Source organism: Macroventuria anomochaeta (assembly GCF_010093625.1).
Source record: "Macroventuria anomochaeta strain CBS 525.71 unplaced genomic scaffold BU25scaffold_10, whole genome shotgun sequence".
NCBI lineage: Eukaryota > Fungi > Ascomycota > Dothideomycetes > Pleosporales > Didymellaceae > Macroventuria > Macroventuria anomochaeta.
Genome location: NW_022985371.1, coordinates 528,189 through 555,079, shown reverse-complemented (window position 1 = coordinate 555,079; position 26,891 = coordinate 528,189). Strand labels below are relative to the sequence as shown.

The 26,891-nt window shown below is 53.1% G+C and overlaps 10 protein-coding genes and 1 non-coding gene across 11 annotated transcripts; 7 read left to right on the top strand and 4 right to left on the bottom strand.

Annotated features, from left to right (window-relative positions):
• Positions 1-1,197: 1,197 nt before the first annotated feature.
• On the top strand, positions 1,198-2,591 carry BU25DRAFT_457067 (uncharacterized protein; the record flags this gene model as incomplete). Its single annotated transcript, XM_033710082.1, has 2 exons — positions 1,198-1,898; positions 1,952-2,591. The coding sequence occupies 2 exons, from the start codon at positions 1,198-1,200 to the stop codon at positions 2,589-2,591; spliced, it is 1,341 nt and encodes a 446-aa protein (XP_033563590.1).
• A 493-nt stretch (positions 2,592-3,084) lies between these two features.
• Positions 3,085-5,332, top strand: BU25DRAFT_489973 (CTP synthase-like protein). The gene is made up of 5 exons (XM_033711462.1): positions 3,085-3,191; positions 3,305-3,351; positions 3,405-3,466; positions 3,519-3,990; positions 4,042-5,332. The coding sequence occupies exons 1-5, from the start codon at positions 3,140-3,142 to the stop codon at positions 5,182-5,184; spliced, it is 1,776 nt and encodes a 591-aa protein (XP_033563589.1). The 5' UTR covers positions 3,085-3,139; the 3' UTR covers positions 5,185-5,332.
• A 214-nt stretch (positions 5,333-5,546) lies between these two features.
• On the bottom strand, positions 5,547-5,631 carry BU25DRAFT_t51. The gene has a single exon. It is a non-coding gene; the product is annotated as a tRNA-Phe (tRNA).
• Positions 5,632-5,659: 28 nt separating this feature from the next.
• BU25DRAFT_364594 (uncharacterized protein) lies at positions 5,660-7,258 on the bottom strand. The gene is made up of 3 exons (XM_033703793.1): positions 7,044-7,258; positions 6,748-6,988; positions 5,660-6,671 (listed from the first exon to the last, which is right to left on the bottom strand). Exons 1-3 carry the CDS (start codon positions 7,072-7,074, stop codon positions 5,888-5,890), a joined length of 1,056 nt encoding a protein of 351 aa, XP_033563588.1. The 5' UTR covers positions 7,075-7,258; the 3' UTR covers positions 5,660-5,887.
• Positions 7,259-7,876: 618 nt separating this feature from the next.
• BU25DRAFT_337502 (NIF-domain-containing protein) lies at positions 7,877-9,616 on the bottom strand (the record flags this gene model as incomplete). Its single annotated transcript, XM_033702676.1, has 4 exons — positions 7,877-8,089; positions 8,143-8,241; positions 8,289-8,438; positions 8,492-9,616. 4 exons carry the CDS (start codon positions 9,614-9,616, stop codon positions 7,877-7,879), a joined length of 1,587 nt encoding a protein of 528 aa, XP_033563587.1.
• A 2,346-nt stretch (positions 9,617-11,962) lies between these two features.
• On the top strand, positions 11,963-13,609 carry BU25DRAFT_409288 (L domain-like protein). Its single transcript, XM_033706021.1, has 3 exons — positions 11,963-12,410; positions 12,459-13,233; positions 13,285-13,609. The coding sequence occupies exons 1-3, from the start codon at positions 12,063-12,065 to the stop codon at positions 13,302-13,304; spliced, it is 1,143 nt and encodes a 380-aa protein (XP_033563586.1). The 5' UTR covers positions 11,963-12,062; the 3' UTR covers positions 13,305-13,609.
• A 674-nt stretch (positions 13,610-14,283) lies between these two features.
• Positions 14,284-17,365, top strand: BU25DRAFT_389563 (carboxy-terminal kinesin 2). The gene is made up of 4 exons (XM_033704523.1): positions 14,284-14,628; positions 15,091-15,213; positions 15,308-16,932; positions 16,986-17,365. Exons 1-4 carry the CDS (start codon positions 14,478-14,480, stop codon positions 17,154-17,156), a joined length of 2,070 nt encoding a protein of 689 aa, XP_033563585.1. The 5' UTR covers positions 14,284-14,477; the 3' UTR covers positions 17,157-17,365.
• A 232-nt stretch (positions 17,366-17,597) lies between these two features.
• BU25DRAFT_457062 (uncharacterized protein) lies at positions 17,598-18,239 on the top strand (the record flags this gene model as incomplete). Its single annotated transcript, XM_033710081.1, has 1 exon — positions 17,598-18,239. One exon carries the CDS (start codon positions 17,598-17,600, stop codon positions 18,237-18,239), a length of 642 nt encoding a protein of 213 aa, XP_033563584.1.
• Positions 18,240-18,394: 155 nt separating this feature from the next.
• BU25DRAFT_389560 (uncharacterized protein) lies at positions 18,395-19,277 on the bottom strand (the record flags this gene model as incomplete). The annotated part of the gene is made up of 4 exons (XM_033704522.1): positions 18,395-18,660; positions 18,758-19,080; positions 19,133-19,167; positions 19,218-19,277. 4 exons carry the CDS (start codon positions 19,275-19,277, stop codon positions 18,419-18,421), a joined length of 660 nt encoding a protein of 219 aa, XP_033563583.1. The 3' UTR covers positions 18,395-18,418.
• A 2,396-nt stretch (positions 19,278-21,673) lies between these two features.
• On the top strand, positions 21,674-22,671 carry BU25DRAFT_337460 (uncharacterized protein; the record flags this gene model as incomplete). Its single annotated transcript, XM_033702674.1, has 3 exons — positions 21,674-21,717; positions 21,767-21,838; positions 21,888-22,671. The coding sequence occupies 3 exons, from the start codon at positions 21,674-21,676 to the stop codon at positions 22,669-22,671; spliced, it is 900 nt and encodes a 299-aa protein (XP_033563582.1).
• A 1,138-nt stretch (positions 22,672-23,809) lies between these two features.
• On the top strand, positions 23,810-26,723 carry BU25DRAFT_489967 (SE-domain-containing protein; the record flags this gene model as incomplete). The annotated part of the gene is made up of 4 exons (XM_033711461.1): positions 23,810-24,364; positions 24,420-25,533; positions 26,221-26,381; positions 26,428-26,723. The coding sequence occupies exons 1-4, from the start codon at positions 24,028-24,030 to the stop codon at positions 26,721-26,723; spliced, it is 1,908 nt and encodes a 635-aa protein (XP_033563581.1). The 5' UTR covers positions 23,810-24,027.
• Positions 26,724-26,891: the final 168 nt, after the last annotated feature.

The following is a 26,891-nucleotide window of genomic DNA, read 5'->3' as shown; positions in this document are numbered from 1 at the left end:
CACTCCCAGGGCCCTCACAGGCTCACACACCGACCGCGGCCCTGCTAGGCTGCTGGCTTGATATGGACGTGCCCTCATGCCAGCCGTCCTCGCATGCTTTGGCTGGGCAGACGCTTCGCGATGCTACCTCCGCTCGACGGTGATCATCGACCGAGTTACGTGGTAATCTGGCATATTACGCCAAATTGGCTGCTGCCGGGTTACAGTGTGCAACATCCTGGCAGCCGTGATTCGAACAACAACTTACTTGCGAAACCTGGGGACGACCATTGTTTGTCTCTTTTATCCGGGTGCGAGCCTATTCGGCGACGCCCCACGAAAATACAGCAAAGCCAGCGTGCACCCGGCAGCGAGCTAGAGACATCTCCCTCGCCTGTTAGACCACGAGAGGATTTGCTCGGAGCAATCAGAGTTCTCAGCGCTCCTAGCAGAGGACCACTTCTGCATGCAAGCCAGCGCAATTGAGAGAAAGTGGGTGCTGCTGCGACACATGCAGCGACTAGTCTAGCATTACCCTGGACTTTTCAAGGGCATCACAAAACTGCTTCTTTGCACAAACAGAGCTCACTACTGCGCGTTCCAGGAATTCAAGACACTATACGCTAACCCAGTCAACTCCACTCACTTGTTCAGGAAAGTATGGCCTGCCTGCCAAGTATACAGGTTCATGTATCGCCCCTTCTCCTGTTGACCTTGTCGTCTTCCTGGCCCATTTTATACTCCGAACCGGGCGTTACTGGACAGCTGGCGTGAGGCTTGCCTATTGACAAGGTATGTAGCGGGCCACCCCCGTCTGCATCCTGTTTCGCTCCCGGGTGCCCGTTGTCTTAGCATCTGAGCGCCTCCACCCAACGTCGATGTAACCGAATTGAAGTGTTCGGGCGGCGATCTGGCTGCTGGCGGTCCAGATACGTACAGGGTCGCCTACAAGGGGACTCTGGACTATAAACTTCTCACGCCGCCACAGTCAAGGCAGTGTCCGCATTCCTGACGTTCTGTCCAACACTGCACGACTCCCTGGCGCTCCCGAAGTGTGAAGGAACCTCCGAACTGAACACAAGTGGAGCATCCTAATTCGGCTTCGTGCATCGTGTCCTGGTCCGAGCAAATGATAATACACGCATGTCCCAACCACCACGTCCACCCTCTCCGCTGTCGTCTCTTCCTTCGTCAAACACCTCTCCCTCAGCTCCAGACATGACAGAAACTCAAAAGCTTCCAGTCTTCCAACCGCCGGGATTTCTGGACTTCAATCACAGACGACTACCCCCACCTATCCAGCTCAAGCAGCTAGAAATTCCACCCGACGCTGTACCACCACGGACGGACTACCTTTTTCGCTCACCCGTCGGTCACTTACCTTCCATCCACTCAGGACCACATCAACGGCACGAGCACCAGCAAGCACCTACAGCACACTACAGACCAGCAGCGCCTCTTGAGAAGCTAGTACATAACACCAATCCATACACACCACCTCGGACGGAAGCGCCTTACTCGCCTCAGAATTACCCACCAGTCTCTCCTCGTTCGCAATATGACAGCAGAGAACCGAGAAGGTTAACTGAGCAACGCTACTCGTCATATGACGAACCTCGGCATACACACCACGCACCATACGAGCAGCCATATTCGTCCCTTGCATCTCCAGCCGAGCCTTCACAGCAGAGACAGTACGCCCCGCTCCCATCACCTGGATACACGCCGAGCTACGCCTCGAGTAGTACATTCTGTGGATCGGTGGGCTCCTATTCGCATTCGCAACGAGGATCTGTAGCAGCTCCCTTGGGGTCGGTAGCGTACCCTGAACCAAACGCACCTGGCCCTCCTCCACGGAAAGAGGTTCGTGCGATCCCATTACCTGGATCCATACCACAGCCTGTGTACAACGAGCAACTGTGAGCATGCCTCGTGCCTTGATGCAGAAGTGAAACAAGACTGACATTCCCAGAAACTTGTATTTTGAGTTGCGTGTGCGACAACAGCCTGTTGCAGCAAGAGCATGTGGGTTTGGTGAACGCGATCGAAGAGTGATAGACCCTCCACCGATCATCCAGCTGCTGGTCACGGACCCGAAGACTGGTATAGCCGAACAGGAAGAGCTTCGGTACTCGCTCAACGTGGTGCATTGCACGTTGTGGAATGCGGACGGGACCAACGAGGAGACGGCGCTCATACAACCGGATCGCCGAACCACGCGCAGACTCATGGGCCAGTTGGTAGCTTCACCCTCGGTTGCCAAGGATGAACACGACAACGAAGGGTGCTTCTTCTGCTTCCCTGACTTGTCATGTCGCACACATGGCAGATACCGTCTTCGGTTTGTGCTCATGCGTATCGACCCTATGAACCTACACGTGGGTGGATCTTCTCCAATACTTACAGAAGTAATGAGCGACGTCTTTACCGTGTACACAGCGAAGGACTTCCCTGGCATGCGTCCTAGCAGTGCACTTACCAGGGCCTTGAAGCTACAAGGTTGCAACATCCAGGTGAAGAAGGGTAACGAGAAGGCTTTGGCTCGCAAACGCCTTACTGCCAGCCAAGAGCACGAAGAAGACGAGGAGATGAAGCGGCGACGCAGAATGTGACGGGCGTATTGTACTCTTCCACGATCGAGCTTTCTTTGAACGTTCTTAGGTGAGCTTTTTTTCCCCAGCACTGGGCGGTACAGTCATATTCTGGATATCTGGAGCATTTTCTGCGGATATCAATTGGCATTTGACGACATGATGAACGACGTTCTTCTGCCCACGGCGGTGGTACTTCCTCGATGATGAGGTCTGGTACAGCTGCTGTGGGGGAAGGCATTTGAGGATAGCAGGGCATTGCGCACGATACCATTTGATAGCCTGTATTCTGCAAACAATAGATACTTCCGTAACTCAGTCCACCTTTATTCACTAGAAGCATCACAAATCTGCGTCAAGGCAGTAAAGTGAGGTTGGAGTGAAGAGTCGACGGTTGCAGGCCGCTGGCTCGGCTCACTTGACTGGCTCTGACTAGCTCCGGACACCGACAGCCCCACCAGCGAAGTGGGCGGGACGCTACGACGCTACAAATTTCTTGTGACGCGCCGCGACCCTCGAGATTTCTTCTTTCCCTTCCCCAAACCGTAGCCCGGGCACTGAAAGCAATCATGAAGTACGTGCTTGTGTCAGGTGGTGTTATCAGCGGCGTGGGGAAGGTAAGCGAGTAGAGCATGTAACTTTTGATTGTAGAACTAATCTGAGCGTGTAGGGCATCATAGGTAAGACTCGGTGAAAGAAGAGCAATTCTCGTGTGTAGGCACTTACCCCACGCGTCACAGCCTCCTCGACTGGCCTGCTGCTCAAGACGATCGGCCTCAAGATAAGTGCCAGCGACACAATGCAGTTCCCAAGCTTTACTGACAGCCTGCGCACGTGTCCTCGATTAAGATTGATCCCTACCTCAACGTCGATGCGGGGACTATGAACCCCAAGGAGTACGCTGAGCACTGCACTGAGGCTCCATGCAGTATACTGAGCAGCGCGCAGACACGGCGAAGTCTTCGTCCTCTCCGACGGTGGTGAAGTCGATCTCGATCTCGGCAACTACGAGCGCTACCTCAACATCACCCTGACCCGCGACAACAATATCACGACCGGCAAAATCTACCAGCACGTCATCGAGCGCGAGCGCAAGGGCGACTACCTTGGCAAAACGGTGCAGGTCGTCCCGCACATCACAGACGCGATCCAGGAATGGGTCCAGAAGGTGGCGCGTATACCCGTTGATGATACAGGCGAGGAGCCAGATGTGTGCATCATTGAGCTTGGTGGCACAGTCGGTGATATGGAGAGCATGCCGTTCGTTGAGGCTCTGGCTCAGCTCAGGAGGCGAGCGGGCAGGGACAATTTCATGCAGATCCACGTCTCGTACGTGCCTATCATCCATGGAGAGCAGAAGACGAAGCCCACACAGCACGCTATCAAGACCGTACGAAGCAACGGTATGATCCCAGATCTAGTAAGTTCTTCTGTTGACTAGGAACAAACATGAAATATACTGATAATACAGATTGCCTGCCGCTGCGAGCGCGAACTCGAGCCTTCAGTCATCGAGAAGCTGGCCAACTTCTGCCAGGTGGAGCCCGAGCAAGTCGTAGTTGTCAAGGACATGCCCTCTATCTACCAGGTCCCCATGCTCCTCGAGCAGCAGAAGCTGATCCCCCTCGTCCGCCGATTCCTCGCTCTCGAGAAGATCACCATCCCACAAGCCATGACACAGAAGGGTAACAAGATCTGGACACAATGGCAGCACCTCACAGGGAACGACACCCGCTACCACGACCCTGTCACGATCGCCCTCGTCGGCAAGTACGTCGAGCTCCAGGACTCGTATCTCTCAGTTGTCAAGTCCCTCGAACACGCCACCATGCGCTGCAGACGTAAACTCGACATCCGCTGGATCGACAGCGACCATCTTGAGCCCAAGATGCAGCAGAGCGACCCTGCCAAATTCCATAACGCATGGCACGAGATCGTCAAAGCATCCGGTATCCTCGTTCCCGGGGGGTTTGGTTCCCGCGCAACAGAAGGCATGATCGCCGCCGCAACCTGGGCGCGTGAAAACAAGAAGCCGTACCTTGGTGTATGCTTGGGTATGCAGATTGCCGTCATCGAGTACGCGCGCAACGTCTGCGGTATCAAGGATGCAACATCCGAGGAGTTCAACGGCGACGCAGCGAACAAGCTCATCATGTTCATGCCCGAGGTGGACAAGACAACCATGGGCGCTTCCATGCGTCTCGGTCTGCGACCCACGCTTTTCCAGCCCGGATCCGAGTGGTCGAAACTGCGCGCTTTGTACGCCGGTTCAGATCAGATCCTCGAGCGCCACAGGCACAGGTACGAGGTCAACCCGAGCTACATCGATCAGCTGCAAGAGGGCGGTCTGCACTTCGTCGGCAAAGACGAGGAGGGCGTGCGTATGGAGGTTGTCGAAATCAAGGACCACCCGTGGTTCGTGGGTGTGCAGTTCCACCCCGAGTACCTCTCGCGTGTCTTGGATCCCAGCCGTCCTTACTTGGGCTTCATTGCCGCATCCGCAGGCATGCTCGATGAGATTACACGGGACTACCAGGGCGGCGCTGCCAACGGGCTCGCTGCTGAGGGTGTTGCCAACGGTGTCGCTGGATTGAAGATCAACGGTGAGTTCTAGGCGAGTCGCCGGCAACGGGGAAGAACGAGGCAACACTAGAACAGAAGCACAGAAAATTGGGTCTGGTGGCCGGCAGCTCTGTACTTGAGCTTGGAGTTTGGTGGTTCCATACTTACGAAAGAAGCCATATTGCGGCATAATGCCTTGGAATGTGTAAATGATACCTACAAAAATAGACTATGATCTGTACCAGACCTCGCTCACACCTCTTCCCTGGACTTCACCGAAAGCACATCTGAATTCTAGCCCAAGCTCTCTCTACTCCGCCAAGAAGAAAGCTCAACCTTCAAGTCTGAGCCAGAAGCGAATGAGAGCAAAAATAATGTTTTCGTGATCCCAGACTCGCCGGGCACGGAAGCCAATGTCGCTTCTGTGGATCGAACACAGTACCTCCAGATATCGTGACTGAACTTCAGTCTGGCGCTCTCCCAAGTGAGCTAAAGCGACTAGAACCGAATCACTTGATGTGGTAATTGTTGAAAACATATGAATTGAAAAGTATATATATATGATTAACGGGCCATGGGTGGTCTGTAGAGTTATTGCTTGTGGATATTGCAGCGGTACGGGTGGATTGTGTAGGGTGTCTCGCTAAGTGGAATGGGGTTGGTATGTACTTCTCTTTTACCGTATCGCCATCATCAGTTAATGGACGCTACATTTTACCTTGGGCCGACCTCCTAATACTTGGCGCCATGTCTGCTCATCGTCTCCTCTTCAACCAGACCTTCAGGAAATCAATCTTATCCCCAATGTCCAATCCCACTCTCTTCACTCTCCCCAGCCTCGCCAAATCTTCCGCAACGCGATCAAGCACCTTCTGCTCCTGCGTACTGACCTCGCCCTCGGTCTCACCAGTGGTGACATCCATACCCGTTTCCCTCTCTAGGCTGCCATTCGCGCCGTTGCGCAAGTCCGGTGCATCGAAGATGTTAGAGTCGTACCCGGTGCCGATTGCTTTCTCGGACCTCTTAGCTGGTGAGTCGATGCTAGAACTGTTGTAGACTCGCATTGCGATACGGACACGCATCTGGTGTGAGGGCTTCGACAGAAGTTGGTACAGCCAGCTAACATACCCACCACTGACGGGTGTTGTGACGTCCTGAGGTGTGTAGCGTAGATTGACGGGGTAAATCTTGGTGTCGCCTTTCGCGCTCAGCAAGCTTGGGCTCAAGGGTAAGATGCCGCGGCCATTTGTTGTTGTGCATTCTGGGAACACACAGATGATGCTGTTGGGGTTCGACTCTACGAGCGATGCGAGAGTGACAAGCTTAGACTCATCTTGAGGGACAATAGCAGGAGGTGCGAATGCGAGAAGGATTGCGTGGAGGAGGGTTATGCGTTCGACTCTACGGCTATTGGGGTACGAGCGCGTGAAGATTGGTTGGAAGATACCAGCGAGGTATAGAGGGTCGAGAGGAGACGTGAACGAGGACGCGATGATTGTGCCGGCCTTCGGGAGATGCTCTTTTGCTGCTGAAATTTGTCTGTGTGAACTCCATTAGTCTCCTTGTTTCCTGAGAGCTGTCGTGCAGTGTCTGATCATGGGAGAGAATGACATACCCACGCTTCACGCCGTCGACCTGGAAGTCCACCCACCACACTCCCGTCACACCTAACAGCGCCCATAGCACTGCATACTTGATTGTGCCGCCGACAGGCAACCATTCGATGATACCGAAGTAGAGGATCGAGAGCGAGGCGACAAATGGTATGCGGCAGAGGAACAAGAAGGTGTATATCGGCGTCCAAACAATGCTAACTGGAGCGGGAGGAACAGGTAGAAAGGGCGCTATGGCCGTACCTGCATGTGACTGTCAGCTCATTCACGTTGCATCGTCAAACCTAGTGATGCATACCTTTGTCGCGAAACTGGCTGTATTTCTCCATTGTTTGGTATGCTCACAAGAGACGTGGTGTTACCGTTCCATAGGATTTGCTGGCGAGAGTCGTGCTACGAGCAGTTCAAGGCAGGCGAAGCAGGCTTATATTGCAACAGAAACTTGTAACCCTCAATTGCTTGTTTGTGACAGCTGCTGGAGATAGCTTGTCATGTGGGTAACTTTGAGTAGCTTGACGCGCGGGGATGACAGATGAGTGGTTGGTCTGTGCGAATCGTCAGCATGTGAAAATGCCAAGATTTTTGCGTCATGGCACATACGATGAGTTCAAAACTTCACTTCTCTTCTGCATTTTGGAAGGCTTGAGTTTACTAGATGCATTTAGTTCTGAGAAGCTGCTCTACATGCCCAATTCACCCATGATCAGCAAGAGAGTAACGAAGAAATGCATTGATGCAGCCCGCCGAAATGCTATACTAAAGTCAAGGAAAAGAGTAAGTACAAAGGAGATGGTATTCGACAGTGACGCTCAAGGCGTGTACATCAGGGGGAGGGGTATGTATGAATAAGTCAGTATTAGTGTTTCTTTTCCCAAACTTCGAATCATTCCAACACCGATGCCTGCTCCAGATTTTTGCATGAAAAGGGTATTCGAATCTTTACGGACAAGCCTGTCGAAAACGACTGATGAGGTAGTATTTCTCGATGGCCATCAGAGCTATCTTGCTCGGCTTGTCTCGCATGCAGATTACAAGACGGATTACAAAGTACAAGCTTCGAATCGAAGACTCCGGGGATATTATGTCAGGCAGTAAAACAGGGTATGCGCAAGGGGTATTCGTCGTCTCCGCTTACAAAGCAACATCGAGCACCAAACTAACATCGCTGACTTGGTTGCCAGCAAGGTCTTCGAGGACGGGTATCAGATCGAGGAGTTCGTTATCGTGGGCGTCAGAGAACCAGCTGCTGATCGGGACGGCGTGTTGCGGGTGGAAGATGTACGAGGTTGGCGAGTTGTCGATAATGATGGTATCCTTGAGGTCACGGCCGATTTGCGAGAGATCCTAAGGTATGTTTTAGTACAGGACGAAAAGGAATCAGAGATTTGTAGGCTTACCTTGACATAATTACCCTGGTGATTATAACAGCTTTCGCGGAAAAGCCTGTGATGTACGACACCGTGAATGTCAAGCTGATCGAGAAGTGGATCGCCGTACTGTGCTTGTTAGCTAGTGCGGCTTGACAGAAGGCGCGAATACATACCTTTGATACTGATGCGGTGAAAACAACGACCTCGTATAGCTCGCCGACCCTCTTCATAAACTGATCGACGCCTGGGCGCTTGATAACGTATACGTTGTGGTACTGGCCTTCAATCTCGACGGGGATGGTAAAGTCGGCCTGATGCAGTATCTTTGTGAAGATTAGTAAGTGACACTCCAACACAAGTAGTATCTGAATCATACCTTAAAGCTGCTGTGGACCAAAGTCTCGTCAAGATCAAGAACCAAGCACTTCTTGCCCTTAAACCTGGGCTCGATTGGACCCAGTAGATACTTTTGCGGCTCCGAAACCTCTGAGAGCTCAGATGTCTGTTTCTGGATAGCGTCCTGTCTCTGTTCGAGCGGCGGTGGGGGAGGAAGGTCAACCTTGGGCTGTTCAGTCGTTGCACTTGCGATAATCGGATCTTCGCCTTCCTGGTGCACGTCATTACTTGACAATGGAACGTCTTTCATCTCAATGTCAGCATCTAATGCTTTCTGCTCTTCAGTTTGATCCTCGATGATCCTTTGCTGCTCTTCTGAGGGCCTGCCAACAACGGGGGTGGTGCCAGGAGTCGGGGTCTGAACGTTGATCGCGGGATGATCAGTTTGCAAAAGGCCGGGCTGGACAGGTATCGGGGGGAGAGCTGACTCCGAAGCTTGCTGTTTCTTAGACGAGCTTCTTGTCACAATCTGGGGAGGGCTGTCATGGGACGGTCTGACGGGCTCAGCAGTGCCATCACCACCAGATCTGGGCTTCTCAGCAACACCTGGGCCAAAGGTTTCAGCAGGTGCCTTCTCATCAACCGGGTCTTTCAAATCCGCGGTGCTCGACTCTGCTGCAGCAACCGGATACTGTTTCTTAACAGGTGTCGATTGCGATGTGCGGCCTTCCGGAATCTTCTCGGTCCGCTTGACGTTCTCCAGGGGTGTACCCTCTTCCCGAGTCTCCTTTGGCGCAAAGCATGGCAGGCAGGAGAGCAGCCCTCCAGTCTTCCTCGCCTTGCTTCTGGTCGAGCCCTCGCGGTTGGCGGCGGAGGTGGCAGGTACTGGGGGTGCCTGAGCAGTCTTGTCGGGATGGTTGGTTGGCTGTCCAGAACGCTTGCTGCTCGCAGTGCTCCCTGCCCTTCGCTTGCCCATAAAGCTGCGCTTCGAGTGCTTCGATCCCTTTCCAATGCTCTCGGCGTCTGCTGCAGTGACTCCACTCAGTCCAGTTCCAGAAGCTGTCTGTGCATCGTTTGTGTTCGAGGGAATGTCCAGCAGCGGCTGCTTGCCTTCGGCGGTGGAAGAAGTCCGGGGCAGCACGATTGTATGCGAGCCTGCTGTCATCATTAGCAATCATTCCTGTACACAACTCTGCTGCAACTATGTTGTTACAATCGTGGGTGATGTGACATACCGTCACCATTGGGCTGGGCAAGGCCGACAATAGGCTTCACGGTCGACGATGCGCCGGTAGCTGACAGGGTCGGGTTGGTGCTCATAGCTGCGCGGCAGATGCCTCAGACGGGCAACGCGCAATTAGCTGTGAGACGTAGAGATAGACGATGGACGGCGTCGGCGACTGCAGGCGTTGTCGCGTGGAGCGGTGACCTCGTGGGTGGTAGCTGACGTTGACCCGTTGACCAGAGCTCCTCCAGTCGCTGCTTCCCAATGGGGCAATTGGCAGTCACAGCACAGCTGTCGGAAGGCGCACGAGATGGAATGAGCGGACGCGGCGTCGCGATGGGGGAAAGACGGTCGTCGAGGGTGCGCGCGAGAGAACGAGAGAGGCGGCGTAGGGAGCTACGAGGTCAGGATCGGTGCTTGGGATGAGGCTGGTTCGCTAACGCGGGCGGAAATGAGACGCCGTCTTTCACCGTCATCAAGCGCCAATACTCCACCCAACGAATTGCCTGCTTAAGTACGGCACGGAATACGCCCTCAGCTGCGTTGCGGCTGCGTTTGCGGCTGCGGCTCTCAGACTGACGTGGAATGCGAAACAGACAGCTCGAGTCACGGATGGTTTGCTCTGGCAGCTGTCTCTGGGGCTGTGCGAACGGCCACACCAGCGACAGGGGGCCTCTTTATGGAGAGTGCATGTCTGCTTGTCTCTAGCACTATTTTGTGCTAGCCGGGCGGCCGCTGCTGAGCGGCCCAGGCCCCAAACTCGTTCTCCTCCATCCTTTACTCCAATCTGGTGGGTGCAGTGGGTTGTTGCTGTCATAGAATCATCCAATAGCACGCCGTCCCTCGTCCTTCGAACAGCAGCCCGTCGTATTCAGGGAATGTGCAGAAGCACATCACTGGGACTGAGCTTCTTTTGAGCTTGAGCTTCGTGAATGCCTCCAGGCTGGCCCTCGCTCAATAAACCTCGAGCCCTGCATACGGAGAGCAGCTCTCCTCGAAACCCTTCATGACTTCAGCCGGCCGCCTGGCCGGGCTAACCTCACAGCTAAGCGCCGTCGTACGGGGAGAGGCATCACACCTGCAGCCTATCGCGGCCCATCTCAGCTGTGAGACCAAGATGCACCACTGCCGCCGCATCCTGGCCCCATATCAAACCATGATCCTGTCAGCTTTGAAGCGGACCTTGCAGCATGGTAGTTAGAGTCCAGCGAGGCTTTCTGTTGACCAACACAACCCCAGGAGGTACGCAGCATTGCTTGGCGTGAGCTGTCACATGCCAGATGATGTCTTGCGTTCCACGCTGTGGCGAACGACTGCAGAAACGGCCCGTCGGACGTCGAGAGATCATCCCGTGCTGATCTGCAGCTTTGTAGACGACCATTCCTTGTCGAGTTGTCACCAGATCTTTTTCTTGAGCATCTGAGGGTGTGCTGCACGGAAGATCAAAGCCGGAAACCGCCACAGATTGCGGGGCGGCTGGGTAGTCCCGCGATGTTGTGCCCTAGGCTGCTTCATGAGAGAAGGATTGCAGCGGGAAGAAGCAAAGGCATGCAATGATGTGTCGGTAGTTGACCGTTCGATGCTTCACAGAAATGGTATCCGATCCACTCCAGACAAGTTCCAGGACGGCTAAAAGCAACTGCCAGAGTCACTGTACCACCTTCTGGAAGTCTGCCAGATACAAGCCAAGCTGACATATATCTGAAGTACTCCTGGCTGCTCTGGATATATAGCTGATGTCTATGATTTGCGGACTCAGTCAATGCACTCTCCCCAGCAAACCTGCCTATCTACACTGACGTTTGGTCTGGAGGGCTACAAGCTTCAGCAGCTTTTCTTTTTTTTTTTTTGCTAGCTGAATTGCAGACCACGAGTACCTTCGTGGTCATGCATACACACCTGCAGAAGTCGTAGGTTACAGGGAAATCCAGTGCAGTTATTCACCTTTTTAGATATGAGAAGGGGTTTCACACAGGTACCAGGCAATATTTGTGAGCTTCTGATTACGGCAGGTACTCTACAGACTATTTGAAAGGCGCCAGGAAGCTGCATGTGTTCCACCGAGAGCTCTCAGACTTCACCTGACAGAGCAAATTTGACGTCTGTCATCAGGGCTCGTAAGATCCAATAAGTGGCACAGGATCGTTTGATCCAAACTCTCGTGCCGTGCCTGACGATCGTGCTGAAGCGTCAGTGCGTGAATGTCAACTGCCACCCCGCAAGGCTGGACCCTTGCTCTTAGCTCAAGTTAAGCTTTCCGCTACGTAACTTCCGCATTGCATCTCTCTCGATACTATTCACACTCTATTGTACCACTGTGCAGCAAGCTTCTGTAGTTGCACTTCGTATATCCATTCGCTTCACTTAGTTCTCCACCGACCTGACGATGACTGAGCCAAATACTGCCCCGCGCGCCGAGGTTGACCCCGCCACGACAGGCACCGCTGCGACACACGAGGAGGACAAAGAGGAGCACAAACCACGAGACAGCAAAGGCTGGGATGGAAAATTGAGGATTGACAAGTCAGTCGTGGTGAAATATCCGGCAGACCCGAACGCAGAAGTGCAGAGCGGTGCAGAAGAGTCAGAGGATGAAGGCCCTCCGCCTGATGAAATCCAGGCAGACGAAGATCTCCTGGATGACGTTCCAGATGACGAAGAGGAGATCGAACTCGTGCACTGTAAGATTGGGGACATGTCTTCACTGAGGCTGGAAAGGTTCAAACAGATGAAGGTACCTTCAATCGGGTCAAGGCCAGCTTACATTTGCTAACTGCTGTAGCGTCTCTGCCTTCGACAAAATCGCATACAAACCATCGAGATCCCGATCGACGCCGCCGCAACGTTGACCGAAATCGATCTGTACGACAATCTTATTTCGCACGTCAAAGGCTTCGAATCGTTCACCGAACTCACTTCGCTCGACCTCTCCTTCAACAAGATCAAACACATCAAACGCTTAGATCACCTGAAGAAGCTCAAAGATTTGTACTTTGTGCAGAATAAGATCAGCACGATCGAGAACCTAGATGGCCTGACCAACTTGCGACAAATCGAGCTGGGCGCTAACAGGGTACGCGAGATCCAGAATCTGGAGACACTCACTGGCCTAGAGGAATTGTGGTTGGGCAAGAACAAGATCACGGAGATTAAAGGCCTCGATACTCTAACGAACCTCAAGATTCTATCCATCCAGTCGAACCGCCTACGTGCGATATCTGGACTTGACAAGCTTGTCAACCTCGAAGAGCTACACATTTCTCACAACCTGCTTACTTCGTTGGACGGTCTGGAACACAACACCAACCTACAAGTCATCGATATCAGCTCAAACCCCATCGAACATCTCTCCGGTCTGGAAACTCTTACGCATCTGACAGAGTTCTGGGCATCAAACTGCAAATTGAGCAGCTTCGCTGAAGTCGAGAAGGAGCTCAAAGACAAGGAAGAACTGGAGACTGTTTATTTCGAAGGCAGTCCCCTCCAGAGAGCGCAACCAGCGCTGTACCGTAACAAGGTGCGATTAGCTCTGCCGCAGATCAAGCAAATTGATGCCAGTAGGTATTCCTCCAAACTGTGATAACTGATGTCCTCTGACACAAGCACAGCGTACGTGAAACAAGTGTAGTACACATACGACAGAATTGGTGAGATAAAGGGCCTCATACATGAGCTTGAAGAAGGGATAGAGCTCAAGAAACAAGAGATGGAACTTAAGGAGAGGCAACGTGTAAAAGCAAGAGGCACACTGGGCGTTCGGGACATGGTCACTGATCTAGTGGACCTCATCTTAGACTTTTTGATGATACTGTATTTCCATGGCGCAGGAGTCAGCATATGCATATGCATATACATAGCAAGGCGTTGGAAAGGCAGGTATTACTGGCGTAGGTTGCGAGTACTGAGACATCATACAAACGCATTGTCTCTCGATGAATTTGCATGCTATTGTCCCCTGTCATTGTTGCCGTACTCTCACCTCTAAAATGTCGAGACGAAATGCTTCAGACCTCATAACTTTCAACTTACTGGTATCAGAACGAGCGTTGTGCTTATCGAGGCAGCGGTCCGCAACACGCGTTGATAGGGACTGGAAACGCGAGTGGTGGCACCAAAGCGACAGGGGTCCTTTTGTTTACTATTTTGGCTTGGCGGTACAGATTCGCCGACGACCCAAGTGCGCAACATCAACACCATCTTCAACCACGCGCTTGTGTTTTTGGCTGTGGCGTAGCATGCTCAGGCGGCATTGTTCGTTCTTTTACTACTAACAGGACAAGAAGAGACAGACTCGAGATGGAAGACCTGGTATGTTATAGCCAATTGATACTTTGCTATGCGCCAGTACAACTGAACACAATGCACACAGGAGCTCAAGAAGGCTTCGGCCCTTCCTAAGCCCACCTCACGTCTTCCTCAGATCTCGTCGCCTCCTCGCCCTCTAGCCGAACTGCAGAACGGCAGCATGAATGCGCGGAGCGGCATTCCCCCGCCGATGACGAGCGCGAAGCACAAGCCCTCGAGCTGTAAATCGCTCCTGCCCATATACTGTGAGCCGGACAGGCCACTGACACATTCAGTACCCGAACCGGCGACGAAGGTACGAAGAACGCTGGCCGAAAGGGCCGGTGACCCGCTCAGTCGCAAGCCTACCGCACCTCCGAGTTCACGTCCTCTTTCTACCAGTGTTAAGGGCACTGTTGCGAGGAAAGAGCGCGGTTTCTCTGCCTCGACGTCCACATCCCGCGCCGGATCACGACCTGCCTCACGAAACGCAACTGTGCCATCATTCAGTGCAAGCATGGGCCCAGGCGCAAAGGCATCGAGACCTAGATCAGCCTACGGACAGTATGCCGGCACACATGTGCGCAGCAAGTCCCATCATTCGACCGCTCGTCCTGCGACATCAATGATCCGACGGGACGAGGACGACGACGATGAAGAAGAGAGAGGTGTGCAACCATTTCTTATATCTACAAACCCTGGCGAGAGCTTCAAAGCCCCCAGAAAGACACGTCAAGCCCACCAGAACCGCCTAAACTCTCTCAGCATACCAGCACACCAAGCGTTTCATTTGTCACATGCACGATCGATCTCATCCCCTACGTTTCGCCCAATCACACCAGTACAGGAAGAACCTGCCGATGCCGACTGTGAGGAGGTCTGTAGGAGTCTCAAAGCGTTCACTTTGGGCGCTTCAGACGCAGACGATCACAATGTTGGTCTCGGACGTGGTATGCCCTGTTCTGACGAAGAAATGAATCTCTTTCTCAAGCCGTCACGTCCGTCGCGACTTCCCCAAGCAACGCCTACTCGTCAGCCTCCTGTTCAGACCCCCACTCGACCTCCATCTTCTACGCCTCGACACACGCGCAAGCGCTATCTAAACAGGTTTACTAACGATCAATGTCCAGACTTCTATGACGATCGAATGGAGGCTATGGAGCGACAGTTCAGCGCTTTCAAAGAGAAGATGGAGACAGACATGCAAAAGGCGACAGATCAGAAGGAAAGCATTCAGCAGCTCCAAAGCCGAGGTACGTGTTCATTGATGATAGCTCACCTATCGCAAATACGCAGCGAGCGACTTCGGATGTGTTAGTCATAGGCAGCTAACATTCGTTACTGCAGTCACGGAACTCGAAGCCATTCGGGCCCGCCTGGAGAGTGTCAACAGAGACCTAGAGACCGACCTAAAGGATGCCAAAAGTTGCATGAAGACAATGGAGATGGAGATGGAGATGACCAAACGAAACACCGCGTTCGAAGCTGACGATATCCGGCGCAAGCACCGCAACGAGATCGAAGACCTTGAGAACAAGCACGAAAAAGCGACCCATCGATGGCGATCAGAGAAGGAGGCAGCGGAGGAGAAGGTCCGCAGAAATTTTGAGGCGCAAATCGACAAGCTCCTGAAAGAGCACAAGGAACAACTGGACGGACTGAACGCGAAACTCTCGAAGGAGACCGAGACGGAGCGAAACCGACAACTGCAGAAAGAGCAGGAAGTGGAGGCCGAGTATGCCTCGAAGCTGCGAGCTGCTGGCATTGAGGCTGATGCGAAGCAGCGGGAACTGCAGCTGGTTCAGGGAGACTTGACCAACGTGAAATCGGAGCTGGATAGAGAACGAGCGCTGAAGACCGCGCTTCAAGGACAGCTGACGGATGCGACGACGAAGAACCTCACACTCGAATCGTCGAATACAGCCATGAAGGAGAAGATCAACTTTCTCGAATCAGACAGCCAGGCCCAATCATCAGCCTACAATGACCTCCACAGGCGCATGCAGGAAGCCATCGAAGCTGCTGAGCAGGCGCACGATAAGCTGCGACAAGAGGAGACATTGAGACGAAAGCTCTTTAACCAAGTGCAAGAGCTGAAGGGCAACATCAGGGTGATGTGTCGTGTACGACCAGCACACGCATCCGAGTCCGACCCGGCCAAAATATCCTTCCCTGACAGCGACACTGACAGCAAGGAGGTGGCAATCCAGGGACCAGAGAAGATCAGCGCAACTGGCAAGGACATCACCGCCGCGTATCAGTACTCATTCGACCGAGTTTTCGGCCCCGCCTCACAAAACCTGGAGGTTTTCGATGAAATCAGCCAACTGGTACAGAGCGCTCTCGATGGCTACAACGTGTGCATCTTCTGCTACGGTCAGACCGGCTCCGGTAAGACGTATACAATGTCTTCGGCAGACGGCATGATTCCTCTCGCGACAGCGCAGATCTACGCCGAGGCCAAGCGCCTCGAAGAGAAGGGCTGGCGCTACAAGATTGAAGGGTCATTCATCGAAGTCTACAATGAAACCTACAACGATCTACTTGGCCGTTCTGAGGACCTCGACAAGAAGAAGGTCGAAGTCCGACATGACGCAGCAAAGAAGCAAACCAATCTTGAGAACACAGTCAGTATCGAACTAGATGGGCCTAATCGAGTCACTGAGCTCCTAAAGACGGCCGACAAGAACCGAACGGTAGCTGCTACAAAAGCCAATATGCGCTCATCTCGATCTCACTCTGTCTTCATTTTGAAGCTTGTTGGTACCAACGGCATCACTGGCGAGAGGAGTGAAGGCACACTCAATCTGGTCGATCTTGCTGGCTCCGAACGTCTCGAGCACTCGAAGGTGGAAGGCGCACGCCTCAAGGAGACTCAGAACATCAACAAGAGCTTGAGCTGTCTCGGCGATGTCATTAACGCCCTTGGGTCGGCGAAGGAGGGCGCGCACATCCCGTACAGGAACTCGAAGGTAAGCATTACCAGCACCCACCAGAGGACGATCAGCAGCTAACATGGATACAGCTGACATACCTTCTCCAATACTCACTTGGCGGCAACTCAAAGACTCTCATGTTCGTCATGGTCAGCCCACTGCAAGCACATCTGCAAGAGACAGTCACCAGTCTCAAGTTCGCGACAAAGGTGCACAACACACATATTGGTACCGCGAAGAAGCAGACCAAGACCGCGTAGTTGGTGCCATCTAAAGGAAGTTTGCGCGATGTTGATGAAGTATGGTTTATGGTGTTACTTGTGTACGTATTCTTCCTGCAGCGACTCTTGAAGTGTTCGAGGTCGTATCGCTATCATATCTGTTGGATGTTTTCACGGCGTGTCTGGAACCGGAGGGAGCATTCGCGGCCCATGGCTGGCTCCTCCCTCATGATTGCGCACTATACCGGCGTTGGATGTATGACTTTCTGGGTAGCAATGCATGATGACTCAAGATCATACCCTGGTCCACGCTGCCTACTTGACTGCGAAGCACAATCATGTCACCTTTAGTGCGTTTGAGAAACAAACGCACCGCACTCGACATACCAAAAGGCCACAAATGAATGACTTTCACTGCTTTCGAATCCAGGAGGCACGAATAGGTTGGGGCATCAGTACATCTGTACCAACGCTTCCACGATGCTCTGGATCATCTTCATCACTGCATGCACCCTAGTTCTCCAAATCGAGTCTCTGCTCACCGCCCAACCACCGCTATTCAGTCTCAATACCATCTCGATCGGTCCACTGCCCAACATCACCGCCACCACCTCTTCAATTGCCCTTTCTACTCCACTGCTGCGGATTCCAGATTTCTATGTCGCAAACGAAGGCGACAACGACTCCCCACCCGACCGCCCAGGTTTCACAGACCCCGACGCCTCGCTCAGATTCACGGTGCCAACAACACCTAGATCAACAGTCATCATCACTCTCACATCCGCCGCCGATGCAGGCTCAGCAACCATAACGAGTGCACATACCATGCCAACGCAGTACTTAAACCAAGTCCCCAAGAATTGGCCATACACAACCTTCGGGGTCGGCAGACGAGGAGAGACGGCGACGTGGGATCTAACAGATGGTGAGGGAAAGACGGTGGGCGTTGTAAAGCATGAGGTAAGATGGTTTCCGAGGCCGTTGTGGACGGGGGAGGGGATGTGGTTGGAGAGTTGGAGGTCGACGTTTGTGGTCACTGGGGGCGAGGGTACAGAGACTGGGGGCGTGAGGTCGAGTCGGACGATGAGTGGGGTGCTGCCAGCGGTCGAGACGAAGACGTAGGCGGAGGTTGAAGTGAGGACCAAGAGGGGAACGTAGGCTCAAGGTTTCTATCTGTACACCATAACGTAGATGCGGTCTATTCAGTTCAGAGTTGCCAAAGATGCGAGTCAAGTGTTCATCTCTATCTATCGAATTCTTCAGCCTTGATGACGCTTCTCACCCTCTCGTTGACATCTCGCTCATGTCAACTTCCACCTCTTCGCAAATTCGACACCCTGTGCCAGCGTGCCAACCCTCGCATCCAGCACATAGCCTTCTTTTTCGAACTTCACACATTCCTCGTAGAGATCTGTCAACGGGACAGTGAATGTCTCGATGAATTCCCCTGGCTCAAGACTTGGCTGAGGATTCTGGTTCTCTGGGAGGGACATATCGACCGTGACCTGGATCATCCTAAGGTTCGTATTGCAGAAGCCGGGATCTGAAATTTATCAGCACGAAGCGACGGATACCGAAGCACCTATGCTCCGAAGTTTTTGCAAGTCGACGATACATCCAATTTTGGGAGATCCACTCACCGTTAAACATCACAGGACTAATCCCAAAGCTTCCCTCAATGACCCTGCCCACATACCCTGTCTCTTCCTTCAACTCACGAATTGCACACTCCTCCGCACTCTCACCAGGGTCCATCAAACCAGCTGGAATCTCAATCACGACTGCATCTGCCGGTGCACGCCACTGCTTCTGCAGGACGATGTGAGGTGTTTCGTCCGGCTTGGATGGGTCGTCTAGAATGGCGGCGACGCCGATGGCATCGATGTCGCAGCCTTTGGGACGAGTGAGACGCTCAGCGGATTCCCAGAGGCGTTCTTTGCCTTCGGGGTCTTTGAAGGTAATGCTTGATGGTGTTAGAAGTTCTGTTTATTTGGGGTGAGGTTGTGAAGAAGTACGAGACGAGGGTTGCCCATTTAGCGTCTTTGTAGTCCTGGAGATGGTCAAACTCCCATCTGGTCAAATATTGTCGAAGTGACTAACGAGCGGTTCTGTCTTGATGACTTTGGAGGGGTTGTCGGACGCCTTGCTTGAGGAGCCCATTTCGTAGTCGTCCAAGTGGGAGATTGTTTCCAATTTTGTTCGTTATGACGTGCGGGAAGAGCAAGATCTGAATAATTCACGTTGTTGATATTGGGCGTAATTGCCGTTTGTAGCAGCAGTCGATGAGGAACGACATCGCGAGAACGCCAAGACCTCGAACTCTCCTTCCTCAGGACAGCCCTTGCTTTACCATGACAACAACTCACCTCCTTCATACAACCATGCCCCTACAATGCTCACTCCTCTTACGTCGATAACTTGTCTACTGTTTGTTTGTTTGTCTGTATCTTGCGGGCTGCAGCGGAATTAAGCGCTGCCTAGAGACGTAAGCAATTGCAGCTAACTGCTCTTCAGCCAGCCTCTCAACAACGGTGACGGGAGCAAAGAAACGGAATGACAAACAGCCACAAAGCGGGATCTTACATGCGACGGCGCGGTCGGTAGTAAGGCTGAGCGACAGTCTGTTCCGCGGTTGATCTTCTCCTTTCTCCACTTTTCGCTCACAGGCTCAATGCTCCCGAATCGATAGTCTCGCGGCATCAAAGTCTCAGGCGGCCTGTCGTGGTTTTATTACTGAAGAGGAATACGATGAAATCGCAGTCGCAATTTCACAAGCAGAGACCTGCAGGACGATGTTGGGACTGGGTGCTCGTTTTGGCTCTCGGCACCCACCGGCGCCAAACACGAGGCACTGAACACCCCACGAAGCGCCCAACACCAAGCACACTTGCGATGCTTTTCGCGACCGGGTATGTGCCAGCGCGGACCCTAATTTGCCGCCGGTATTCCAGATTCTGTAGATTTCACCGCTAGATGACGATCGATAGTGATCTGTGCAAGTGAACACTTACCAAGAACTACAGTCGACGATAGATTTGTGGTGAACGTCATCGGCGCACGCGTCCGTCTTCAACAAATCGAGGAAGCCCATGTTGTGCGGCGTCTTTGCGATGGAGACTACATTTGCCCCGAATCGAGGCTCGCTCCGGTGGCAGTTGACACGAGTCCGCTCCCCCCACAGGATGCAGAGTCAGACGACAACTCGCTGTTTCGTTTTCACGGAAGCGTATCTTTCGAACTCTGGTGCGACATCCAACGTGCTTGCTGCTCCTGTCATATCCCTTTACAGCAGGTGACACAGGGCAGCACATGGCGAACACAGTCCATTGTGCGTCGTCTGTTTACGGATACACCTGGTTGTGTGTTGTGCCTTAGCAGGTAAGCGATTATTTTAGACCGGCATGTCACCGTCGATATCACGCTGCAGGGAAAAACACCGAAAAACACCAGGACTGGGATGCGGACTGACATCGGAAGCTGTGGCGATAGACTCTCACGGCCCCCGTGCTGGATCCTCTGGCCTCGAGAAGGCGGCAGCACTGACCGTTCTGATGCTCAACTTATCCGAGTGTGGATTCGCGATGTCTTTCTTTTCCCCTGCCAAGCACGCGAGAGTGGGCTGCCGGTTGCCGCCAGTCCTGTTCCTGTGGTCGTCCCCGCATGGCTTCAGGGGCATGACGGGACGAATAACGAATCACAGCACTGTCGGTTCCTCGACCAGATGTTGCCAGACGCCTGATGTTCGCCACGCAAATGTTGTCATTGCGATTCGTAGGCTCTGGGCAATTGCTGCCTTCAGCTCAGCAATTGCAGTCGACCTGCTACAGCATCTGACTCTGCTGTAAAGGGCGAGCGGAGCTGTCGTTAATCTCTCAGTCGCCGAAAGGGAAATGTCTTATACGCCCAGGCTTACACCGTACAGAAACGCCGCGACAAATTGCAAGGCTTGCCTTCCTTAGACAGGCCGGTGAACCAAGCCTAAAACGCTGCCATGACCAGAAGAGCTAGACTACGCGAATTGGGCTTCCCTTTGCAGAAAGTATCCACAGTGCAAGGCCTTCCAATTGGCTCCCGGTTTCGCTTTTTAGGACAGGGATCCTGAGCCAGGTTGTCATTCCGCTTTTAGATCGTAACGAACGTGCCGACAGACAGTGTTCGTATGGCGCCAGACAGAAGAGGCTGCGCGCCTGCAGTAGCTTACCTTTATCTCCAGGTCCTCGCACTTCTCTTCAGGTTTCTTCGGTTTCTCGGTGTTTGCATTCGCGTCCAAAGTCACTCTTTACAGTGTGTATCAATCACACATCCTTTCGTTTTGAAATACTGTGCTTTCCGCATCTGGATTTGTTTGATATACCACCCCAACACCTTATTGCCTGGATCATCATCGCCTTGACAGCTTTGCAAAGTCGAGTTGTTGTCATACGTTCAGTCACCAGAGCTTAGAACTTCTTGCCAAATACTACTCCAAGAAGGATATTCACACTCTAGTCCACGATATCAACACAGCCTTTGAGCTCATTTATACCTTCGTTACGATACCCCACATTTAAGTCATAATGTCGAACTGGTTTGGCAACCTCCAGTTGGCGTACAAGTACATGTATGGCAAACACTTCGGACCGATCAAGTAATCAGGCTAACATGTGTAGTGTCGTCTTCCTGGCTCTCCTCGTCTTGACGATCCTTGCTGGATTCGTCAAGCTGTTCTTCGACCGCAGGAAGTAAGTCTATTTTTGTAGTACTGATCTGTTCTGGGCTTACAGTCATTAGGTTGCAACAGCACATCAAGAAGGATGCAGAGACCGCTGCAGTCAAGGAAGACACCGTAGAGCTCAACCAGCGCGAGAAGGACGAGGGAGATCTGTTCGGTATCCGCGCTATTGAGGCCGGTTTCTACGCTGGTGTCGCACAGTCGCGCCCAACTTCAAGAGCAGGATCGATCGTCGGACACCCCAACATGAGCTCGTCTACTCTCGTCGCCAATCCTAACTCGCCTCTGCTGAAGCCGCACTCGAATGGAGGTAGCATGGTTAGCTTGCCATTGGCTGGCAAGAACAGCAACCGCGACTCTGAAACTCTCCCAGACCGTAGGCCATCCCCTCCTTCTATGAAACTGCGACCGTCCGAGGCTGAACTGAACGGAAGGCATAACCCTTACGACACCGCAGTAGACATGTCCCTGAATGTCCCTCCATCTCCCGGTTTCCGTGCGCAGCCAACAACCTTCGGCGGGTCCGATAGCGACAGCAACGGCGTTGTCTCTCCTCAATCCATGTCGCCCCGATCAGCTGACTTCAACCTGCAATCGTACAAGCCAGCGCCATCAGTTCCTATGCCCGACGCTCTTCGTGTCTCGTACCACTCTGGCGAAGAGACTTCGAAGTCGCAAGCAGCATCCTTTAATGACCCGTCTCCTCGCCCATCTCCCGGCCCGTCACCTACACCGCCATCTCCTGGCCACGCACCCACAACTCGTCTTCCTACACTGCCATCATCGGCCATGAGGAATACGCCGTCACCACCCGCCATTCGCGTGGAAGAGCCGGGTAGGTAGCCACTTTCTTGGTCTGTTTTTGTACATTTTAGCAAGCAATAGACGATCCATGGACATCCATTTCCTGACAGCATTCACAAGACTCTGAGCCCAAAGACCAGTCTAAGGCATACGCATCGACTCCAGCTTCGACACATCAACGTGACGGCAGCGATGCCAGCAGCGTGTACAGCGAGAACAGGCATAGCGTGTACCAAGCGTACCAGCAGTTCCAATCCCTCGACCGCTCGAACTCTTCCGCATCCGTCAAAGCCCCACGGGCACCCAGCCATCTCCTCGAACTGCCTGAGGGTGCAGCTAAAGAGGCCCGACTCAGCGAGTTCTACGATGCGTATTACCGCCAGAGCCAGCTTTTGGACAACGACTCGAAGCCGGTCGTAGTCGATCGCCAGTCCACTATCCTTGAGGTTGAGTCCCCTCTCCCATCGCCGTTGCCGAACAAGACATTCGGTCAAGCTGTGTAAGCAATGATCCGCCGCAACAATTTTACTTCTTGCATATGATTTTTGGCGGCATTGCACAGCGACTGGCGTCTTCTTTTCGACTCTCGACCATTAGTACAGCGTTATAGACAGGACTTGGGCGGACAAGAGGATTGGGTGGCTTAACGATGTGGACGCGCAATGTACCACGACGACTGTGGCTTGGGACAGGCACGGGAGCCAAAGGGAACTATGAGAACGCTACGATGACTCGCATTCGGGCACTTTCTTACTGTCGCTACATGTTAGACTTTTTATCTTTATTTTTATTTTAATATTTATTTCCTGTACGCCCACTGGCTGCAGTAAGGCCTAATTAGCCAATGAAGAAAATTGCCTTGATTGATCACGTGAACTGCAGATGCAGATGCGTCCATGCTTGCGCTGTCACATGTCAGAACCTGTGCATAGACATGCTCCAAAGGAGAAGAAACAGTAATAAGATCCTTGGCGGGTAAATGGAGCGCGCAAACTGCAGAGTATGGTACGATACGCTGCTGGTCTTCACATGAGATGAGATTCACGCCACTGCTGGCTGGCTCATCTTTCTGCCAGGGGCTTGCGGGCTGGGCGGGCGCAGCTGGCCGGGGCTCACCGCCCGCGATTTCCCTGTTGACCACGGCGGTTTAAGATCGCGTGTTCGCCACCAGTGCCAAACAGTTAGACCCATTGACAGCTGCTTGACGTTGCGTCGAGGACTTTTGATATATGCGACACCCACAATAATTGATTTCGTCACGAACCCCACGTCTGGCATTTACCCCATCGTTCACAGGCGTTCACTCCCCTCGTATTTGCAACGACCGTTCAATTGCATAGATAATTGGGTCCTTCAACAGGCCCACCCCATACAGCCCACCCCATACAGCCCACCATGTCGATGCTCACCATGTTCTCGGAGAAGATCATGACGCTGCCGCCGGGCGTCAATGCATCGCCCTCACTGCGAGCACGCGATACCTCCACATCCGAAGTCCCCGCCGCGGGGACATACACATCAGACCTGCGCGAGGCGAGGCGGCGCGTGCACCACGAGGCCGATGTTGTAATCGTCGGCGCGGGCATTGTCGGGTGCGCGGCGGCTGTTGCGTTTGGCAAGCAGGGTCGCAGTGTCATTCTGCTGGAGAGGAGCCTGAAAGAGCCGGACAGGATTGTGGGCGAGCTGCTGCAGCCGGGCGGTGTCAATGCGCTGGAGAAGCTGGGCTTGAGGGGTATGTTGGTTCGAGGATAGGGCACAAGGGAGCGTGTGCTGATTATGGGTGACAGACTGTCTCGAGGGCATCGACGCCATTCCCTGCTACGGCTACCAGGTCTCATACCACAGGGAACCCGTACATATCGCCTACCCTGACAACCTCATCACCGAGAAGCCGTCGAAGAAGCCGGAGGGTCGCTCTTTCCACCACGGCAAATTCATCGCGAAACTGCGGGCCGCTGCCCAAGCCGCACCGAACGTTACCGTCGTCGAGAGCACCGTCACCGACACGGTAAAGAACGGATACACGGGCCAGGTTCTGGGCGTAGAATGCCAGACCAAGGGCGAGAAAGACTATTACTTCGGTGCCGTAACACTTGTAGCAGACGGTTATGCTTCCAAGTTCCGCAAAGAGCACCTTCCCCACCAGCCTCAGGTCCGCAGCAAATTCTGGGGACTCGAAATGATCGACGCAGAACTCCCCATGCCCTATCACGGCCACGTTATCCTCACCGACGCACCTCCGATCCTGATTTACCAGATTGGCACCCACGAGACTCGAATCCTTGTCGACATCCCCGAGGGCCTGCCCAGTGCGAGCGTCAAAGCAGGAGGTGTGAAGAATCACATGCTCAACGTCGTTGTCCCCAATCTACCCGAATGTGTACGGCCAGCTTTCAAGCGTGCGGTCGAGGCAGGCAAGCTGAGGTCGATGCCCAACTCCTTCCTTCCTCCTGCGACACAGAAGACACGCGGTCTCATCATGCTCGGCGACGCGATGAATATGCGCCACCCGCTCACCGGAGGAGGCATGACAGTAGCGTTCAACGATGTTGTTACACTTACCAACCTGCTTTCACCGCAAAACATACCAAATCTAGAGGAGACAGACGCTGTACTCGCGGCGATGAGCAAGTTCCACTGGGCGCGCAAGGACGGATCGAGTGTTATCAACATTCTGGCCATGGCATTGTACTCTCTATTTGCAGCAAACAACGTCCACCTCACAGCCCTCAAGAACGGGTGCTTCAGATACTTCCAGCTCGGCGGCAGACACATCAGCGAACCCGCTGGTCTTCTGAGCGGTCTGATTCGTAACCCTGCGGTGCTGGTCTTCCATTTCTTCAGCGTTGCGTTCTACGCTGTGATGTGTCGCGCAAGGGACGTGCCGGTTTGGAAGGTGCCGTATGTGCTCTTTGTTGAGAGCTTTTTGATTATTTATACCGCGGCGGCGGTTATTGGTCCGTACCTTGTCTGGGAGGTTAGGAGGTAGAGAACAAAGGGATGGTGTTGGTGATGGTGTAAATAAAGGATGAGATATGATGGTATGTATATACTTCGTGTTACAGCTGGCTTTTAGGCTGGCTTAGATTTAGGGCATGGGATGGCGTTTAGGTGCGGAAAACATGGCAATGATCAGTAGAGATGAGAGTAGTAATGCATAATATGTTCGATCAAGTGTGCGGAGTGGCGATTCGTGCGATGTGCGCAGCTGTTTCCTGTCACTTGCTAGCTGTCCCTCCCCTTGTAGCGTCGCACATGGGGTCGGCGTCTTGTCCACTATCGCTCTTGACATCCATCATATCTTCCACGAGACAATCGCTGTCGCTTTCGACATTGCTCCGAAATCCCCGCCGCCATATCAGCGCGGCTGCAGAAGCTATGCCGATTCGAGCCTGAATACACAAAGCAAACCACCTGTGTCTTCGTGTCAAACCAAGGTTGCAACATGGAAGCGCTTGAGCACGCCGCCTCTTTGGTTAGAATAACATTTCCTCGACCGGACTTACTCCTCACGGTGACAAACTCGACATCTGCAATTTTGCACACTGCGGCCAGACTGAACCATAACAATGGCATTTGACTTTACAGCGCTGCTAAATTCGAAACTTGGGGCCAAGAGGGTTTGAATCGCATCTACATACAGGAAGATGAAGATCTACCATTTATGGAACAGGTGACAGACGAGCTCCCTGAGGACTACGAACTCTTCAGATCAGGCCTCTTGCTGGGTCAAGACTATGTTCTAATGCGTATGCTGGCTTGTTTCCGCGCATTCTTCCTTACTGACCTTCACAGAGAACCTCACATCTGAGCAGGTGTACCATGCATGGCAAATGTCAGACGCTGAGCAGAGGGATATCTGTATCCGGGCAGCCAAGGCGCGACCAGATACTCGACTGCGTGACGAGAATCTTTATCTGAATGAAAACGAGAGGAATGCGATTCGCGCGGTGGGTGAAGACGACCAGGAAGACATGAGATTCTTCATCTTTGATGTCAGGACAGATGACTCGGACAATACGGGTGTGGTTCACTACCGGAGCATTCCAGACCTTTCCGTTAATATCCATGCAGGCAGGTTCCAGGAGTAACTAAACATCTGGAACGATTACAGTCGAGACTTTGATCCCAATCACAAAGCAAAGGAATACATCGATCTTGGCAAGACACACTGGCCTCGAAATACCCGCCTTCTGCAATTGTTTGCGCTAGTGACTGCTGACAGTCACATCGCCAGGGTGAGTCCCTATATAAAGCTT

Excerpts from the sequence above, each read along its gene's own strand:
- BU25DRAFT_489973 (XM_033711462.1), top strand. The coding sequence starts at position 3,140 with ATGAAGTACGTGCTTGTGTCAGGTGGTGTTATCAGCGGCGTGGGGAAG. Across the intron at positions 3,192-3,304 it reads CAGCGGCGTGGGGAAGGTAA|TCACAGCCTCCTCGACTGGC; the intron begins GCGAGTAGAGCA and ends TTACCCCACGCG. Across the intron at positions 3,467-3,518 it reads GGGACTATGAACCCCAAGGA|ACACGGCGAAGTCTTCGTCC; the intron begins GTACGCTGAGCA and ends AGCAGCGCGCAG.
- BU25DRAFT_364594 (XM_033703793.1), bottom strand. The coding sequence starts at position 7,074 with ATGGAGAAATACAGCCAGTTTCGCGACAAAG. Across the intron at positions 6,989-7,043 it reads CAGCCAGTTTCGCGACAAAG|GTACGGCCATAGCGCCCTTT; the intron begins GTATGCATCACT and ends AGTCACATGCAG. Across the intron at positions 6,672-6,747 it reads GTCGACGGCGTGAAGCGTGG|ACAAATTTCAGCAGCAAAAG; the intron begins GTATGTCATTCT and ends GAGTTCACACAG.
- BU25DRAFT_409288 (XM_033706021.1), top strand. The coding sequence starts at position 12,063 with ATGACTGAGCCAAATACTGCCCCGCGCGCCGAGGTTGACCCCGCCACG. Across the intron at positions 12,411-12,458 it reads AAAGGTTCAAACAGATGAAG|CGTCTCTGCCTTCGACAAAA; the intron begins GTACCTTCAATC and ends TAACTGCTGTAG. Across the intron at positions 13,234-13,284 it reads GATCAAGCAAATTGATGCCA|CGTACGTGAAACAAGTGTAG; the intron begins GTAGGTATTCCT and ends ACACAAGCACAG.
- BU25DRAFT_389563 (XM_033704523.1), top strand. The coding sequence starts at position 14,478 with ATGGGCCCAGGCGCAAAGGCATCGAGACCTAGATCAGCCTACGGACAG. Across the intron at positions 15,214-15,307 it reads TCAGCAGCTCCAAAGCCGAG|TCACGGAACTCGAAGCCATT; the intron begins GTACGTGTTCAT and ends TCGTTACTGCAG. Across the intron at positions 16,933-16,985 it reads TCCCGTACAGGAACTCGAAG|CTGACATACCTTCTCCAATA; the intron begins GTAAGCATTACC and ends ACATGGATACAG.